The 20,688-nt window shown below is 40.2% G+C and overlaps 1 protein-coding gene across 2 annotated transcripts in view; it reads right to left on the reverse strand.

Annotated features, from left to right (window-relative positions):
- Window positions 1-20,688, reverse strand: part of GTF3C3 (general transcription factor IIIC subunit 3) — a 41,187-nt gene that overhangs the window by 9,818 nt on the left and 10,681 nt on the right. For both annotated transcript variants that reach the window (XM_058664765.1, XM_058664766.1), the window contains 11 exons: window positions 19,463-19,654; window positions 18,815-18,980; window positions 15,590-15,737; window positions 15,060-15,132; window positions 10,070-10,173; window positions 9,022-9,193; window positions 4,279-4,481; window positions 3,874-3,975; window positions 3,248-3,383; window positions 839-1,076; window positions 30-220 (listed from right to left, as the gene is read on the reverse strand). In XM_058664765.1, the coding sequence (XP_058520748.1) occupies window positions 30-220; window positions 839-1,076; window positions 3,248-3,383; window positions 3,874-3,975; window positions 4,279-4,481; window positions 9,022-9,193; window positions 10,070-10,173; window positions 15,060-15,132; window positions 15,590-15,737; window positions 18,815-18,980; window positions 19,463-19,654 (1,725 nt within the window). The remainder of the gene's footprint in view (window positions 1-29; window positions 221-838; window positions 1,077-3,247; window positions 3,384-3,873; window positions 3,976-4,278; window positions 4,482-9,021; window positions 9,194-10,069; window positions 10,174-15,059; window positions 15,133-15,589; window positions 15,738-18,814; window positions 18,981-19,462; window positions 19,655-20,688) is intronic.

The raw sequence follows: 20,688 nt of genomic DNA on the forward strand, positions 1-20,688 counted from the left end.
CTGGCTAAGGCTTGTGCTGAGACACTTACCAAGTGCATGCTTAAAGCTTCCAGATACAAATGCATTGTGCCCATTTAAGACACACAGGGCATGATTATCTGGGTTTTTCAACATTAAACGGAGACAGAAGCGATGATGCCGTACATCTTGGGAGTGCATGGTAACTTGATTGAATATGTTCCAGAGCTGGGGCTTATTAACATTTTCCATTACCATTATCCTATAATTTACAGAGAAGGGGAAATAATGTGAGAAGAAAATCTTCTGGCTTTCTAAGAATAAAATGTCTTAGCATAGTCTTAACACTGACCAGTAACATCCTCATTAGAAAAGAAGCACTACCACCATCTAGGTGAAAGCGCATGAAGTATTTTTCCCAGAAAAGGCTGCTTAACATTTCTACATCTTGTTTCTGATTTTGTAAAGACCTCTAAAAACCCAGGGCCAATGTGGAGGATGGTCTGTAGACTTAGACCCCGGCACCCACGTAAGAGACCCAGGACAATGTGACTCCCAGCTCAGCTCTAGCGAGGGCTGCCTTTTGAGTAGTAAGCCAGTGCATTTTCTTACTATAAAGTCAAAACTAAGTATTTTTTTTTTTTAAAAAGGGGGGGGGCAGGAGTTGGGCACAAGAGCTCAAGTACCTGACCACCCCCCCCCCCCCAGTTAAACTTCCTGGATTTAAATCCCAGACCAGTTGATTCAGATATTACCTGTGAGAATCACCATAGAACTAAATTAACCAGTAAGTAATAGGAGAGTTCAAAATAACTCGAGTATGGGAATTAATAAAAATATATACTTTTATCCAGTTATTTAAAATAAATTTAAAAATTACCTGATATAGTTGTATGCTTTTCTGAAATTTTTGTCCAGAATTGCAGCAGATAGACCAAAATATTCTAGTTCTTTGCGTTTTTGCCTGTCATCATAAAATGAATAATATTCCAATGAAGAATCTACAAGTAACTCAGCCTCTTGAAATCGGGATAGGTCACATAAGGAGTATATGGCCTTCAACAAAAGGTTCCACCAGTCATCTTTTGTCAGGACGTTTGTGAGTACAGCAAATATTGCTATGAGACCAATGAAAACAAGTTAACAAACAGCATTTCCAGAAATAGCAGTATTTTTAAATTCTCATCAACTTTAGGATAAATTTAACAACTCTAGTCCTATAGACCTGAATTCTTGCTAACACTCTCCTGAGAAGGAATGAAAAAGGGAATAGTTGCTTATTTATACTATACTACTCCCACAATCCCAGGTAATTCTCTGATACGTTTTTTCACAAACCATATGCATTCCTCAGTGCTAGCTGGGACAAGACAGGAAAATGTCCCGTCTCTATCCTTTTTATGACCATGGTCATGCAAGATTGTGTGCTTACACAGCACTCAAGGATCTGCCCACAGCAGAGTCTCTGGCCTTGGTATTCGTTTCTGGACAACTTCCTGCTACTGCAGACCCGGGGACGCAGCTGTTGCGGCCTAACTACTCCAGCTGGAGATCTGCATTGAGCTCGAGGCCACCCACTTGGCACCCAGCATCTGGGGCCTTTATTAGACACTTGGGGAATTAATTAATCAATGGGAAGGAGGGGAGTTTCAGTTCATCCCTTCCTCCCTCCCTCCACCTACCCATGCCTCTCATTTTAAAATTATTGAGCAAATTCAAGTTATTCTTGTTTTTCTGCCTTCAAAACTTGACAAGCTTCCTTATCTGGATGCCTCTCTCTTATAATCCTTTAAAAAAAATCTTAAAATTTTACTCTTCTGGTACAAGAATTCTTTGGGAATATAATAATAAAATACACAAAAATATATAAAAATTCTTAACACATTACTTAAAAAATTTTCAGAAGTATATATCAAGAAAGAGTGGATTTCCAGACACCCAACAGCATCTGTGTGGGCTGCATAGTGGAGCTGGTTAGAGGGAACAAAGCTTTAATACCCATTGACATGTACGAGAGCCGAATGGGGTGTAGGACATACTGGACTACTGCTACACATACTGGCAAACCAGGGTCGGGGGCGCGCCTGGTGGGGGTTATTGTGGGTCACTCCAACTAGGCTGCAGCTCCCACTTGTTTATGCGTGGGCCGAGAATGTGCTGGGCAGAACCAGGTTGGACTGCAACACCCATTGGTTCCAGTGGAAGTCGGGGCTGAAAACAGAACCAACCCAGCAATTGCAGCCACCAGCTGATCAGGGCAACGGACTGTGCCGGGCCCTGTGCTCGCTAGTATATATGAGAATCTGGTCTGGGAACACCTCAAAGTTTCTTTGGGGATCTCCCCAATTGAAATGCCAGACTCAGAACCCTAACCAAGAAAAGACAGAAGACGGAACAGGTCCATCAACCATCTCAGCTATATGTTGGCAGCGAAATACGGGGCAAACGGAGACTCTATGATGGACTGTGTCAATCAGTGGATTCTTCAACAACCTCATCATGCTTGGAATGCTTGGAGTGGCAAGACTGGCAGCGATTCATAACTGGTGAACTATCAAAACCACTTGAGCAAGAACCTCGGAGCATGCCCTACATCCGGGACCTGGGGAGGGTGGGAAATTGAGTGAGCCTTCTCCCTTAATACCCGCTTTTAAACATGAAGGAAACAATATGGACATAATAGTCCTGCCCACTTTCCTATAGCCCTTGAACCTTTTTACCGTAATTAACTACGTAAAGATTGTCAAAAATAAAAAAAAAAATTTTAAATATCAAAAAAAGTGGATTTCATTTTTTAAGCATCATTACTAAAAAGTACAACATGACAAATTGTTAAGTGAAAAAAATCAGAATAAAAGTTGCAGGAATTGGAACCAGTCTTGTGGCAGAGCAAGTAAAGCCCCATCTGTGAAACTGGCATCCCAAATGGCCTGGGAAGACCGCCGAATTGGGCCCCTACCACCAAGGTGCACTCGAGAGAAGGTCTGGCCAGGCCAAGTCCTTGCAATTGTGGCAATCTGGGGAATAAATAAAAGGATGGAAGATCTGTCTCTAATTCTTTCAAATGAATTCTTCAAAGATTGCTTTTTCTGCAATTATTAAAAATGAATAATCCTTTTTAAAAAATTGCATATATCCAGACTGGCACAACATGGCATATTAAGCCTCTGCTTTCACTGCCAGCATCCCAAATGGGCACTGCTTGGAGTCCTTCAGCCCCCTGATAATACATCTGGAAAAGCAGTGGGAGATGGCAAGTGTTTTTGCTCCTGCCAAGGGAGATGGTTACCTTTTGCATCGCAGTTGGCTGTCTCTTGCTCGTTGCTGTCTGATATTTTGTCTCTCGATACTTTAATGAGGTAGAGATGCCTCTCTCCAGATTTGGAACTCGATATCAAGCAGACCTGAGCTCTATTCATTGCTACCTAAGATAGAGTAATTTGAGGTGTCTTAGTAATTTTTTTTAAAGAAACCAACAAACCACAAATACCACAAGCTTTAAGTGAGGAGAAAGGTCAAATCACTTCCTGGGGAAAAAAAAAAAAAAACCAGCTAAATGAAAATTGTTTTTATCTTACCAAAGAAAGTTTAGGTGACATCGCTCACCTTAGGAAAAATAAGGCAATTCACATTAATTTGATAACATGTATACACACACACATCCTTCCCTACAGAAAAGCCAAACGGTATCAGATTTGGAAAACCTTTTTACAAAGTGAACAATCTTGGCCATTAACTGAAAAATACATACAGCAGGAAAGTTTTCCATTCACTCAATGTATGGTATCATGTAGAACTTTCAGTTACGTACTGCTAATCCAAAATCTTAAAATGAAAGCCAGTTAAAGTAGTCTAAGTAGAGTAGGATATCACAGAACATGCAAAACACAACAAGGCTAATAAAAAAATCATTACCTTTAAAAGCATGGCTAACATGGTAAGTAAGGCATCCACATAACCATATATTTTGCCTTGTGAAAACAACAGAGTTGAACGATGAAGCAATAATTTCAGCTCCTAAATAAATAAGCACATAATTGAGGTCAAGATTCTTTTCTTGGAAGTTGTGTTATTTACAAAAAACAGGTAAATATCTAGAAACCAAACCTTAAGGACATTTGCTTTACGATTTTTGACAATTATAACCCAATACTTTAGAAACTATAACTTATAATGTATATTAAGGAGCTAAAACCTAAGACTAAATACTATTTTTAAGAAATTTAGCACACTAAAGTACAATGTAGAATATAAGCTATAAAGATATCCCTGAGGAGAAAGCTCTAAAATGAATTCATGACAAACTGTTGCATGGCTTACCTGCTGTGCAGCATTTGCATCCTGTGCCAAAGTATCTGGATCATACATTGGTTCCAAAGCTTCTAGAGCTTTCTCAGGACGGCCCAGCTGCTGCTGAAGGGTAGAAAGCGAGATTCGTGCGTCCAAGTGGAGGGGCGCCAGATCAACGACTTTGCCATAGCTTTCGGCAGCACGTTCCATGTAACCCAAAGCCTTCAAACATTCTATGATATTAAAGCATAAATGTGAAATGCAGATTTTCAAATATCCAAAAATATTTTTCCATCGTAAAAGATACAGTGATATAGAAACACTAATGCATATTTCTAGTACTTTAAAAGTCATTCTTTATAACTTCACTGATTGGTCATCTATCAACCTAATTCAGACCGCTGCAAAGATAACTAGCATAAGCAGACAAATTGGAATTCTGTTTTACTTAAGTACTATGCTTAAGCATTTCCCCATGTCTTCATTGGCATTTTGAATGGTTATTTACATAATAGTTTTTGACAGACAGTTCTCTAATTTTTACTCTAGTGAAGCCACAGAAAGCATTTTCATGTACATAAGCCAGAGCTTAAAATTAGCCATACTTAAAATCTAACCCACACTGATTTCTGTTAAGGGACAATGCTTTGCAAAAAATTTAAACATTTATTTGTCTTAATGTTTATTTCATCTACATGAAAGGCAGAGCAACAGACACAGAGTTCTTCCCAAGCCAGCAGCCCCAGCAATGCAGCCACCATTTCCTGCCTCCCAGGATGCATTAACAGAAAGCCGGTCCACAAGTGTAGGACCTGGGACTCAAACCAGCACTCCGATGTAGGATGCAGGCCTCCAAGGTGGTGGCTTAACCAGCTGCACCAAATGCCCAGGCCTTAGAAAGACTAATTACTTAGACTGTTTTAAATGGAGTTGTTTGTCCATTTGTTTTTAAATCAGGGATACTGGAATCTTTAGAAAAATCTCGATTTGGGCAACAATGGGTGCTGCCAGTCTCACAGGTCCCAACAGACCCTCCGATTAAACTTTCCCAAAGGCTCTACAGCTCCCATCCCTCTCTCATTCTCATTTGCCCAATTCACTCATTCTTGTGCTACCCGAGGGGTCCCAAGTTTTATGGTCCTCATAAAGTACCTCACTTCACTCAGTTCCTCAGGATAACTTCTCAGAGGTAACTGAGTTCTGTTCCTCTGTCCAATCACCAGGTCACACACAGTCTCACACTGAGTCACTGTTAAGATTTTCTTTTCTCCACCCTAATAACTGTGATATTACTCTAGGTCCTTTGCATAGCCTTTTGGAGGGGTGGGGAAGGGGAGATATTCATTTTCATTTATTTGAAATTCAGAGTTGGGGCCCGGCACAATAGCACAGTGGTTAAAGTCCTCGCCTGGCGCATGCCAGGATCCCATATGGTCCCCAGTTCTAATCACAGCGGTCTGCTTCCCATCCAGCTCCCTGCTTGTGGCCTGGGACAGCAGTTGAGGATGGCCCAAAGCCTTGGGACCCTGGACCCACGTGGGAGACCCAGAAAGAGCTCCCAGCTCCTGGCTTCGCATTGGCTCAGCTCCAGCCGTTGCAGCCGCCTGGGGAGTGATCATTGGACAGAAGATCTTTCTCTCTCTTTCCTCCTCTCTGTATATCCGCCTTTCCAATAAAAATAAATAAATCTTAAAAAAAAAAAAATTCAGAGTTAGAAGGAGACACAGAAAGAAATCTTCAACCTGTTGGTTTTTTTGTTTGCTTGCTTGTTTGTTTAAGAAAGTCAGATATACAGAGAGGAGGAGAGACAGAAAGATCTTCCCCAAGTGAGCGCAGCGGCTGGTGCTGCACCAATCCAAAGCCAGGAGCCAGGAACCTCTTCCAGGTCTCCACACAGGTGCAGAGTCCCAAGGCTTTGAGTCATCCTCGACTGCCTTCCCAGGCCACAAGCAGGGAGCTGGATGGGAAGTGGAGCTGCCGGGATTAGAACCGGCGCCCATATGGGATCCTGGCGTGTTCAAGGTGAGGACTTTAGCCACTAGGCCACGTCACTGGGCCCTACCCTGTTGGTTTACTACTCAAATGACTGCCAGGGCTGGGTCAAGGTGAAGCCAGGAGCTTCATCCAGGTCTGCCATGTGGATACAAGAGCCCAAGCATGAACACCTTCCTTTGCTTTCCCAGCCACATTAGCAGGAAGCTGGATCAGAAATGGACAGCTTCAACACAAACTAGTGCCCATATGGGATGCCAGCACTACAGATGGTAACTTAACCTACACCAGCACCCATTAGATTTCCTTTTTCACTAGGGTTACATATTGACATTCTGCTTCAAACCATTTTCTTAAATTTCTCCCAACATTTTTAGGTTCAATTTTGATGACAAAGGAAGAATACTAATGTGAATGGATCACCATAATACCATTTCTAATGTTTTTTCATCCCTAAGGATACTTTGTTATCCTCCAAGTACTAAATTTCTGTAATGATCTTTCTTATGTATAAGATCTCAAATTTACAAATTTTAGACAACAGGGAGGTTTTATCTTCCACTCATCTCTAGTTATACAGACTCAAAATTGAAACATTTATCATAATCATGATAATTAAAAAGGATTTTGAAAATATCTACAGGGTGGGCTGTTAACCTAGTGGTTGACATGGGTTATAATGCCACATCCCATGTCAGAGCGTCTGGATGCAATACCGGACCCCAGCACCTGACACCACTTCCTGCTGCGGCAGACACTGGAAGACAGTTGTAATAGCTCAAGTAACTGGATCCTTGCCACCCACAGGGGAGACCTACATTGGGTTCCCAGCTCCTGGCCTCCCTTGCAACCATTAGAATGAGCCAGTAGATGAGAATTCTGTTTCTCAAATAAATTTAAAAAGTTACTGTTAATGACACTGGAGCAGTTTCAGTATCACGGCATTAGCAGGACAATTAAAGGGGCCGGTGTGTGTAAGTTCAACCTGCTAATCCTGCATCTCCAAGCACTGGCACTGCAATATGGGCATCAGTTCATGTCCAGCTGCTTTGCTTCCAATCCAGCTCCCTGCTTATGGCCTGAGAAAGTGATGAAGAATGTCCCAAAGCTTTGGGACCCTGTACCCATGTGGAGGACCTGGAGGAGGCTCCAGGCTCCTGCCTTCAGATCAGCTCAGCTTTGGCCACTGCAGCCATTTGGAGAGTGAACCAGCAGATAGAAAATCTTTGTCTCTCCTCCTCTTTGCAAACTGGCCCTACCAATAAAATAAATTAAGAAAAAAAAAAGGGGGGCAATTAAAAACTCATGCCTTTAAAAATCAAATCCCACAAATATAACATTTAACAATATTAAATCTGTTTTCATGCCACTCACCTAAATAAGTCTTCTTTCTAGTTCTTGTCAGTGATGTTGAGTGATCAAACTATACTGAAATGTCAACCAATGCTGCTTTAGTTACAGAGAACATTCTGCCTCCTTGCAATATTTAAAGTAATTAGAACTTTGCTGGGGCTGATGCGATGGCTGCATTGACTAATCTTCCACCTCCAAGAGCTGCCATCCTATATGGGCACTGGTTTCTATCTGGGTGCCCCACTTTCCATCCAGCTCCCTGCCTGTGGCCTGGAAGAACAGTGGAGGATGGCCCAAAGCCTTGGAACCCTTCACTTTTGTGGAGTACTGGAAGAGCCTCCTGGCTTTACATTGGTTCATGGGTCACTGCGGCAGGCATCTGGGGAATAAACTAGTGCATAGAAGCTTTATTTTTCCTTTCTGTAAATCTTCCTTTCCCATGTGGGTACAAAGTCCCAAGTCCTTGGGCCATCCTCAACTGCCCTCCCAGGCCACAAGCAGGGAGCTGGATGGGAAGCGGGGCCACTGGGATCAGAACGTGTGCCCGGGCCCCGGCGCCGTGGCCTAGCAGCTAAAGTCCTCGCCTGGAACGCCCCGGGATCCCATATGGGCGCCGGTTCTAATCCCAGCAGCTCCACTTCCCATCCAGCTCCCTGCCTGTGGCCTGGGAAAGCAGTCGAGGACGGCCCAAAGCCTTGGGACCCTGCACCTGTGTGGGAGACCTGGAAGAGGTTCCGGGTTCCCAGCTTCGGATCGGCGCAGCACCGGCCGTTGCGGCTCGCTTGGGGAGTGAGTCATCGGATGGAGGATCTTCCTCTCTGTCTCTCCTCCTCTCTGTATATCTGACTTTCCAATACAAATAAATAAATCTTTAAAAAAAAACAAAAAAAAAGAACGTGTGCCCATATGGGATCCCAGAGCATGCAAGGTAAGGACTTCAGCTGCTAGGCTAATGTGCTAGGCCCATATTATGGACTATTTTAAGCCATTACGATTCAATTTTTAATTTTGGTGTACCTTTTATATTAACAGGAAATATCAGAATATTTTTGTTAAATTTCTGTAAGGTATGTTTTTAGATCTGTTTATTTGAAAGAGTCACAGACTCAGGAGGAAAGACAGCGCCCTTCCATGCTGGGTCCTCAAGAGTTAGATTTTACCCAAATCTGAGAATACATTACTGGATACTCGAGTCTACTTCATTCCATGAACATTACACGAATTACTCCTTCCAATCATTAATGAGAGGAGAAACCACTTAGTAACCCAGCAGGACAATTCAAAAAATTGTAATTCAAAATAGAACTGACTCAAAAACAAAACTGCACTGAATTAGAATTATTTGCACTAAGATATTAATAATTATTACCACCTTAGAAAAATAAATTGTCTGATTATATGGTTAAATAGAAAAATGAAAAGTGTTACCTGCGTGCCGAAGCCAAACCACAGCAAGGTTGTATCTTTCAGAGCAAACTAGTGCACTGAGGAGAGGTAGTGCAGAACTGTATTCACCCACGTCCAGGAAGGCTTCAGCAACGTCTAGATACAGGTCTCCCATATCCTCAGGATTCTGTTCCACCAGGGTTGTCAGGAGCGGCTAGACCCCAAATAAAAGCCTGAAGTCAAAGACCATTTCCAATGTGCACACTGTATGGGGCACCTTTTTATTCTTAACCTAATCTATCAGTTATATGAAGCAAAAAAAAAAAAAAAAAGTAATGCTTCAGTTGTATTTCCCTATTTAATAGAAGTCATAGTTCATGAACTGTTGAGCTCACTTCGTGTTAAAAGCAAGCACTGCAGGAAGAGGATGCTAATCTGCTGTATAATTCCTCCAAACAGCCAAGCATAATGAGCCCGAGGGCATCCGTCTGTGATGTTTTTGGAAAGCTCTTCCCTCTGAATTCCCAAGGCTTATGTCATTATTCAAATAACTTCTTTTCAGAGAGGCCTTTCCTGATTACCAGTTGAAAACTGCAACATTTCCTCACCCTTAGTTATTACCTATTTTTTTTCCTTGCTTGGAGCACTTATCCACTAATCAATGTCCTATATATTTTATATATTTCCCATTAGAACAAAAGAACCATGAAGCTAAGGATTTGGGTTCCTAATGTCAACAGAGCTTATGCCTTATTTTCCATTCAATACAATAGTTGGCCCAAAGCTGGTTAAAACAAATAAATAAATAAATAATAAAAAATGGTGAATTACTGTCAACTGCCTTACAGCCAAATTTCAAGTTCTGATCTCTAGGTTGTTCTCATTGTAAGAGAAAAATTGTTACAATCACAATTCCAAAACACTTTTGAGATTTCTCAGACATTCATATATAAAACAACTAAGTGTTTACTATCATTCCCCTGCCTGTTAGGAAATGGGAAAAGCTAGGGTCAAGAAATGTTTTCACTAAGGAAAAGGGATTATGAATTTGATATGAAATATCTCAAGTACAAATCTTAATGCTACTTACATTAAGTGGCTCAAAGATATTGAGATGTACAAGGCAGACCATCAGCTTCACTGTGATGTCTATTGGCACACCATCAGGTATAGTGTAGATAACATTCTCACCATCTGAGGAACAGAGAAAAAAGAAGCAGTTCTTACATGTAAGCCTAGAATGTGGAACATATTAAATACACTGTAGCTCCTATTTCATTTACTTCATTCAAATCAAAAAATTCTATGGTTTATTCAAAGTATGGCCAACTTTCTTAGTAGATCTCTAGTCTGTCCATAAGTTACAATTTATTCATTTTCCTAATACATTATGTGCTTAATCTGATATCAGATCCAGAGAGAACTAAAAAACAAAATCTGTTTTTCCTCTTGAATTCAAAAACCTCTTTATATAGTGTTTACTACAGAGAGGCTAAAAAAAGGGATAATATTACTTTTGCAAGTCTTCATTATAACAAAACCATTTATGAAGTTCTGGAGATTAAAGGAATATTATCCACAATTATAGCATTTTTTACTTTTTTAATCTAGTAAATTCTAAATAAATGTACCTGTTTGTATTTCTGAAAAACAAACATAGGACTCTGGAGGTGTATCTTAAATAGTTAAAACTGTAAGTTGCTCTTGAAATTACTTTCATCCGTTTTACAAAACCTGTCACACATAGAAATTGTAGCGCTACTTAAAATTGCCAAAGGAAAGCAAATTCAATTAAAAAAATATTTATCACCGAGTTCCAAGATAGCAATTATTACTGGAAATACACCTTAGATAATTGTTCCGCTTCATAAGAATTTAACTGCCTTGAAAATTTACTCACATTACATAACAAGTCCCATGAAGACCATGTCTGTCAAAGCCACACCAGTAGCACATTCTTCTGTAAATTTTAACCATGATCACCCATCTCAACGAAGGCTCACCAAAATGCAGTTAGTTTACTTTACTAAACTGGAATTCTACTTGTATTTTTATATGGCTTCTAAAGTCTAAACTCTATAATCTTGGTTTTCCTTCTAGAAATACTACTGGTGCACCCCCACAAAATTCCTTACTCGAAATCTGACCCTCAATATGATGACTTTAAAAGTGTTCTGTGCGGGCCCCGGCGCCGTGGCCTAGCAGCTAAAGTCCTCGCCTAGAACGCCCCGGGATCCCATATGGGCACCGGTTCTAATCCCAGCAGCTCCACTTCCCATCCAGCTCCCTGCTTGTGGCCTGGGAAAGCAGTCGAGGACGGCCCAATGCATTGGGACCCTGCACCTGTGTGGGAGACCTGGAAGAGGTTCCAGGTTCCCAGCATCGGATCGGCGCAGCACCGGCCGTTGTGGCCCACTTGGGGAGTGAATCATCGGACGGAAGATCTTCCTCTCTGTCTCTCCTCCTCTCTGTATATCTGACTTTGTAATAAAATAAATAAATCTTTAAAAAAAATAAAATAAAAGGGTTCTGTGCACTTCTAGGAATTTATCCACATGAAATGAAATCAGCGTATGCCCCCATGTTAACAGCAGCTCCATTCACATTAGCTAGGACATGGAATCAACCCTGATAAGTGGATAAAGAAGAAAATATTACACTATGTAATGCTACTCAGTCATAAAAAAGAAATCATGTCTTCCATAATTAACTGGATTCAACTGGAAACTATTATCATTAGTGAAATAGGGCCCAGTGGCATGGCCTAGTAGCTTAAGTCCTCGCCTTGAACGCAACGGCATCCCATATGGGTGCCAGTTCTAATCCCGGCAGCTCCACTTCCCATCCAGCTCCCAGCTTGTGGCCTGGGAAAGCAGTCGAGGACGGCCCAATACATTGGGACCCTGCACCCGTATGGGAGACCCGGAAGAGGTTCCTGGTTCCTGGCTTCGGATCGGCGCAGCACCAGCCGTTGTGTTCACTTGGGGAGTGAATCATCGGATGGAGGATCTTCCTCTCTGTCTCTCCTCCTCTCTGTATATCTGACTTTGTAATAAAAATGAATAAATCTTTAAAAAAAAATAGTGAAATAAACCAATCCCAAAAAGTTAAATTTCATGTTTTCCCTAACCTGTGATAATACAGAGTACAAAAAATATACTCTGAGTGAGTGATGTTAGCAGTCTGAAATTTGATTATGCTTTATCTATACTCCTCAGGAATAGCAGGGCTTGTTTTTATTTTCTGTTCTGCTATATGTTGCTACCTTTATCGAATGGACTGTTTTTTGCCTGTGATTATAAAGTGAAATGAAAGAATGCCATTGTAAAAATCAGGAAAAAAAAAAACTAACAAGGAGGAAAAGAGTGGATGGAAATTGTGGCTAGGAGAGCAGGGTAGGAAGTATCAGTATGCTCCTAAATCTACATTGTGATAATATGAAATATGTTCATGTTATATAAATAACAAATACATTCAAAAAGAGGAGTCTTTGGAGAGGATCATGTCTTGCGGGCAGCTCCCTCCTGAGTGGGATTCCATCCCCGACAGAGGCCTGAAGGTCTGCTGTGCACCTTCTGTGCACCTACCTCAGGTGAGACAGTAGCAGGAAGGGGCCGTCAACAAAGAGGGCCCTGCCTTGGCGCACAACAGGCTGGCCGGTACCCTGATCTAGACCTTCCCAGCCTCTAAGAACTGGCAGCAGTATATTTCCATTGTTTACAAACTACCCAGTCTAAAGTACTGTTAGAGCAACCTACAAGGACTAACACAGACGCTGTTAAGAAAATGTATGTTTAGAGCAAGGGAGCTATACAGGACCTGAAATACTCTCAATCTCAGCAGAACCATTAAAGAGACACTGTAAAATATAAGAAAAATGACTGATTATAGCTATAATTAAAACTTGAGGGCCTGGCGTGGTGGCCTAGAGGCTAAAGTCCTCACCTGGAACGTGCCGGGATCCCATATGGGCACCAGTTCTAATCCCAGCAGCCCCGCTTCCCATCTAGCTCCCTGCTTGTGGCCTGCGAGGGCAGTCAAGGATGGCCCAAGGCCTTGGGACCCTGCATCCGCATGGTAAACCTGAAAGAGCTCCTGGCTCCTGGCTTCAAATCAGCACAGTACCGTAGTACTGGCTGTTGCGGTCACTTGGGGAGTGAATCATCGGAACGAAGATATTTCTTTCTGTCTCTCCTTCTCCCTGCTTATCTGACTTAGCAATAAAAATAAAATAAATCTTAAATAAAGAAAAACTTGAGCAGAACTCTATTTCCTTAGTACTTCCTGAAACAAAGGACAGCAATAATTTTAAATGAAAACATTTTTTTTTTTCAGAAGAAAAAAAAAACCATAAAACGGAAATCACAGCTACAAATTAAGAACTAGGCTAAATCTCTAACCTAGACTAGAGCCAAAGAAAACAAAAGCATAGCTCCAAAAGCTCACAGGAAAAAAGATTTATGAAATAAGGCTTTTTCCATGCAAAAAAATTCAAAATCCATTTTTAATGGTTATAGTAAACATTTTCCATGAACTTTTTGAAGACCCTCCATATGCAGAGATTTCAATTATTTCACACCAAAAACAAACTTATCTTCATTCTAATTTCCATGAACTTTTACAAGTACTCATAAAAAACTTAGAGAGCCCTTCAGTTACCCAAATCCACACCTGCACAGCACTACAGTTCCGACTGCTCAGTCTACTCAGTCACAGCACCCTGATCACACATGACAACCCCCACATGCTCACTGAGCCTGCCCATGCCACGCAATGTTCCCACAACCTGGCACTCAATCTGGATTACTCTCCATAGATGTCCACTTAAATTGTATCTGTTAACAGCCTCTCATCCTTAGTAATCTGCCTTACTAGATTTCCCTGTAACATCAACTTCATTACAGAAATTATCAAACACCTACTATAACTGGACAGTATACATTTCTTTGAGGACAAGAAATGTACACTTGGCTCAATTGTGTGTATTCTCCACACACTCAGCAAAATTCCACATGAGAAACATTTTTCAAGGTGGGTGTCCCTTGAACTTTCCACTTCAGAACTGGTTCTTTCAGCCTTTCTTGGGCCTTGCTCTCTAATGAAGTAGCACAAGTTAATGGACCTCAGCTTAATTCAAATGAATTAAATTTGATGTACGTATGTTTGGTTTTGAGTTAACCCAGTTACTACATAATGATGGAATTTCTAGGCATCATGGTAGGTCAAAGAGAGCGCTATTATGACGTTCTCAGTACCAACTCACTTCTCCCCACCCCTGACACCATCAAAATCCTTACCAAGTAGGAGCGAAAGGTATTAAATAGGAATTCTGCTAAGGACAGGAATACTGTTGAGTACCTAAAGACCAATCATTACAAACTTAGATGGGACTCTGTTAGGATTTTCACCGAACATGCAATGGGTTTGGCACAAGGAGGACAGAGCTGAAAGAGACCCTAAAAGCCATACTCCAGATAAGAATTTGTAGCCAGGTCTCTATACATTTTGACTTTTCAAACAGTATAGGTTAATCATATATGTTTTTGAGTTTTAAACAATAAGTAATCTCAGTGGTTTCTTTTTATGTGAAAGCTTAAGCTTGAAGAATTTAACAGAACTTTAAGTCCTTTTTTTTTTTAATTACAAAGTCAGATATACAGAGAGGAGGAGAGATAGAGAGGAAGTAGAAGCTGCCGGGATAAGAACCAACGACCATATGGGATCCCGGCGCATTCAAGGCGAAGACCCCAGCCACTAGGCCACGCCGCCGGGCCCTTAAGTCCTTATTAAAAGATAAAATGATATAAAGTTTTTGATAAGCTTCTCAGGATACATTTTCATCTTGAAAGAATATAAAAAAAAAGATCCAGGATTAACGAGAAATGCCATGGTCAAATGGACACGAGAGCTAAAGGTCTCCTATTTTTAAAAGGCTATTTTCAAATGAATAGTTATAACAAAAAGATATGAAATTTGAGGGGAAAAAATGTCTCAGAAATACTTGTTAGGAGAACATATCAACTCAAAATGCCTTGAGACAGAGGTTTATATGCATGATATGACACAAAGGAAACTACAACCTTTATTCTCTTCCAAGGTACCATCTTCTGCAATTTTCTTTTCCAGTGTAATTCCAGAAAAATCGGTAATGACCTGAAAGAATTGGGGCAATAAGGAAATATAAGTTTTTTATATATATATGTATATATATGTGTATATATGTGTATATATATTATATATATACACAATGCAAAAATTTTATAAAGTTAATTCAAATAATCCTTACAACAAAAAAATGGCCATAAAATAATGGTATATCTTTTTATGTTAATTAATGCTAACTAAAGGAGAGTCTCTAACAAAGTACCCTACTTTCCCCCCAAGAATTTAAGAACTGAGTTCATAGGAACTGGTCTGACTGTTGTGTTTACCACAAAATAAGACATACTTGGCTCCAGAGATACCAGCAATCTTGATATGAAAAAACTACATTTTATATTTCCTATGGAATTACTATGCAGTCTAGAAATCCCCATTCCTATAACCTAATAAACAAAATGAGGAATATCTAGTTTTTAAGAATTTGTAGAACACAAAAACACATTCCTACCTCTAAAGCTTTGTCATACTGCTTGTTAGAAATATACAGTTCAGCTGCTATGTTAACATCTTCCATGGAGACAAGCCCCTGGTGTTTTGAGAAAGCTTCTTCAATTACATTAATAGCTGAAGTAACATCATTGGCTTCGTAGTAACTCCTAAAAAGGCAATGGCAAAATGCATGCTTAAATCCAGTCATTAAATTCATTTCCTTGCCTAGATCCTTTAACATTAGCTATGATTTTCAGTTATACACTAACACACTTAAACTTTTTACTTATTAAGTTCATTTGCAGGGCAGAGAGAGATCTTCCATTTGCTGGTTTGCTTCCCAAATACCTCTAACAGTGTGAGCTGACCCAGGCTAACTCCAGGAGCCTGAACCTGATCTGGGGCTCCATCTGCACTGAGCCGTCACTTGCTGCCTCTCAAGGTATGTGTAGATCAGACACTGAGTAGCAGGATCTTGAATGAGTCACTCTGACATAAGATGAGGGAATTCCAAGCAGCAATTTAACTGCTAAGCCAAATACCCATCTCAGTACTTAAAAACTGGGGGAAATAATTTAAAAACATAATCAGACTTCATCTAGAAAATGTGATGTCAGTGTAGTAATGCCATTTTTTTAAGACTCATTTTATTTACTTGAAAAGGCAAAGTGACTGAGACACAGCGATGTGCCATATACTGGTTTCCTCCCCAAGTGGCAGCAATGGCCAGGGCTAGGCCAGGGCTGAAGCCAGAAGCAAGGAACTCCACCTGGGACTCCCACATGGGTAGCAACAGACCAAGCACTTGGCTCATCTGCTGCTGCTTTCCCACACACATTAGCAGAGAGCTGAACTGCAACAGCAGCTGGGCTTTGAACATTCCACACACACCTATCACATCAACCTCCTCTGCTTTCCCCTTTACCAAAGATGAGTAATCAGTATAACTGAAACCAACCTCCAGCTACTTCCCATTCTCCTAATTAATTACAGATACTGCTCAAGAAATTTTGCTTTATCTTGAGACTCTTCATTATGTCCCTCAACTTTGGATTATCCCCACCTAAATACATCACAATTTTCCTCCATCTAAAGAACTCTTACCCCTTCAAGCCACTCATGTTCTGCTTTAAGACCCTCCCAAATTGTTACTCGTCTCCACCCTATCTCTAATGCTTAGCTCCAAGCCACTCGCCTTTAAACTAATCAAACCAATTCCCTCCTTTTTGCTCAGCCAAGACTTCTGATCCCCATGGTGTAAGTTTCCAATGCCAATTCTCAGTCTTTGTTTTACTGCAGTATGTCACTTGGATGTCCATACCACCCCACTCACTGAAGTGCTTCAATAAAATTATGACGTCATTTTCTTAGTTTACTTTTGTTTTTTATGCCTTTGATTGTCCCTTCTGTTTCTTCCTTTTGTCCAGACTTGTAGACCCTGCAGCTCCTCTCAGGTTTCAGTCCTCAGAACTCTTGTCCCTTCTTCTCCTTCCCCTCATTCCCACAGTCCATGCAAGTGCACAGAAGCACATCCCCTCCTCGTATCCAATACAGAAAATCTTCAGAGTTCAACCTTCAAATTACAGAACGTAATTTGTTACCACCATCTATCTCCTGCTGTCTCTAGCTATCTAGTATTTTCCAAGTATCATAACAATTTTCCAACTGATCTTATCTTCCCACTCCTCATTCTAATCTCAAAACAACAGTCAGAATTGATGCCTATAAAACATAAATTCCATGTCATTGTTCAGCTCAAAACCTTTGACTGTTTCTAAACTCAGAATAAAAGCCAACACCCTTCTATTATCTATCAGGAATGCTGTCTTAGTCCTTAAATTTCTATGCTGTTTCCTGAACATACCTGACACTTGCAATTTACTTTGCCTGTAGTACTCTTCCCTAATTATCTGTTCCCTTCAACACTTTGGCCACAACACCAGAAATTAAGTGATTCTCATCACCCTATTCTAAAATAAACATTCCATATATATAATCCCTATTCCCTTCCCCTGCTTTATTCTAATTCTTCATTAGCACTTTTCAAAATCTGACATACACTCTAGATTTAGTTGTTAATCTCTGTTGGCTATACTATCAGGTATACTGCACAAGAGCTGGGACTTATATTTTCTGCAGTACATCTCTCAGCTCCTTACAGCATGCCTAGTGCACAGGACACATTCAATAAATACTTAAGAACGGGAAAATGAGGGAGAAAGCTTCACAAATCAGAACCTATATACTAAAGGAATTTTATGCAAGAAAGACTTCTACAGCAATGGCGGAAGTGGTCATTACTACTCAGCCCCAACAAAAAATGTTATATATAATATACACAAAACATATTTGCTAATATACAAAACAAATTAACAATCCATTAAGTTAAAGCCTACTGGCTACGTGGACAACTAAAAGTTTAAGGACACACAACTGGGAAGATCCTCAGAGGTCATACTACTGTCAGGCATCAACGTAGGGTTGCTCTGCTTCAACACATTTCCTAAAAAATGTTCCTAGCATTTCTCTCTATTCCATCATTAGAAGTATAGAGGACAATTTCATAGCAAGAATCAACCCAATAAAAGTCCTGGAATTAAAACAATGAACCTTATTGTGCCAGATCAAAATAGTTAATCCTAAACTGAAATACTAAATAAATATTCCTAGAATTTTAAGAGCTCCCTGAGGCACTGTTTACACAATTTTTCCTACTTTGTTTTGCTGCATAGCATATCAGAAAAGCAAATACAGTAGAGCATAGTTCACAATCAAGTGCACAGCACAGCAACCTCTGCCAACTCTAAGCAGAAACTTCCATTCTTAAGGTATTATTCTAGCACTGGTCCAGATTAGTGAAGCCCCTGGATCACAAGGATTTCATTGGCATCTCTGTAATAAAAAATAATCTTTAAAAACATTTCATACACATAATCAACTAAGTTGTAGAAAGTACGGCACAGGCACATAATCACCTTTCCAGAACATGTCTTTTAAAGCCTGAGCATTCGAAATTTAACTTTACATACAAAAATTCCTAAATAATCACAGCTTACTGGAAAACAGAATAGTATTGGGGGAAGGTAGAAACAGATGGGGAACCACTTGTATTATTAGACAGAATATAACATACAAAAGCCAAATGTATTCTTGAACCTCAATGAAAACTATATTCTATTTCAAATATATGCTTTTATTTTACAGAGCAAGTAATAAGGCTATAAATACTTGAGTCGAAACTTACTTTGCCATATCTCTAGCCAATTGCATAAAACGCTCTCCATCCGATGGAGACAAAAGATTTAAAATACGCCTATAACCATCCATGGCCATTTTATGATCACCCATCTGTTCATAAAGACTTGATCGCTCCCACAGGTAACGGATATTAGTAGGGTCATATTTAAGAGCTGAAAAGAAAGCAGTACCAATTACATATTTATCACAAAAGGTGGCACCTAGTACCTTAGTGTAACCTGTCACAATGTCAGAATACTTAATAAGCACTCTAATTTTCCAGCTGAATCAAGGGAATTTTCCTGGAATAAAACTATTTTCATAGAACTCACATCGGTTTGATTTCAAACTACATAAAACTTAATCTCTACTTTAATCCTCATTACTCTAGTCTGCTAGTCTGAAGTTAACACAAAGAACAGCCGAGAACCAACACTGATCTCAGTAACTGAAGGTACCAGCCACGAACCAACTTCTGTTCACATAGGAGTTTATTAGTTGTAAAGTCTGTGATAACAGATCTCAAATACTAACCTCAGGTGTAACAGAATAAAAAGAACAGATATATTTTAACTAACATCACACCCAGGGCAGCAAACACAATTAACAAAAAACTCCATTATATAACATATAAGCAAATAAAGTATTTTCTTACCTTTTGTATAGCAAAAACTAGCCTGCTTGATATTGTCTCGTTCCAGAGACATTTCTGCCAATCTAACCCATTCCTCTGTGTCGCTGGGATTTAAATGTGCAGCAATCAACTCAAACTGCAGTGATCTGTCCATGTCACCTTGGTCTTCATATATCATGGCAAGAGTAGAGAATGGCTCATAAGCCAGAGGAGCTGCAAGGATTTTAATAAATAAATTACATTTACTGAGGGAAGAAATCTGAGCTGATGTTAACCATACGGTTCATACTGGATTCTTTTAATATCTAAATTTTTTTTTAATGTTTATTTATTTTTATTGGAAAGGCGGATATACAGAGGAGGAGAGACAGAGAGGAAGATCTTCGGTCCACTGGTTCACTCCCCAAGCGGCTGCAATGGCTGGAGCTGAGCTAATCCGAAGCCAGGAACCAGGAACTCTTCCAGGTCTCCCACGCGGGTGCAGGGTCCCAAGGCTTTGGGCTGTCCTCCATTGCTTTCCCAGGCCACAAGCAGGGAGCTGGATGGGAGGCGGGGCCGCCGGGATTACAACTGGGGAACATAAGGGATCCTGGCGCATTCAAGGCGAGGACTTTAACCACTATGCTATTGAACTGGGTCCTAATATCTAAATTCTATATGTACAAACTAAATGAGTTTAAATACCGTATTTGCACACATTATAATTTTCTATAAGCAAAATATAACTTCATGAAAAAATTACTTTCAGCAACTCCACTTCACTAATAGCTAAACATGGCTTAATAACTCCCAGGTTTGTTCCTCTCAGCATAAGCCACATTTGGGGGTTCAGAGGTCTGGATCTGGCTCCCACAGCAGGATGGAGGAGATGAAAGAAGAGAAGGCCCAAAGCAGGACAGCAACCCACAACAGTCAACTGAATAGTCAATCTACATTTCTGAAACTGTCTCCAAAACAAAATGGAAAGGTTGTTAAGGATTACAGCCTCAATTACCATCAAAACTAAACCACAAAACTGAAACAAAGGAACAGTTAACACTGGAAAGCAGGACAAAATATCCTGAAGAAAAATGTTTTACTAATTCTATTTCTGGGAATAAAAAAGTAGCAGTCTCAAAGTACACCACCAAAAAAGTCAGGAAATTATAATAGGATTTCTAAAAGGACTCTAAAATCCTGTTTGCTGGCTGTCATTTGGCAACATTTTAGGAAAATAAAAATAAGTAATTAGTCACAAAAATCTCTTG

This window comes from Ochotona princeps, chromosome 5 (genome assembly GCF_030435755.1).
Source record: "Ochotona princeps isolate mOchPri1 chromosome 5, mOchPri1.hap1, whole genome shotgun sequence".
NCBI lineage: Eukaryota > Metazoa > Chordata > Mammalia > Lagomorpha > Ochotonidae > Ochotona > Ochotona princeps.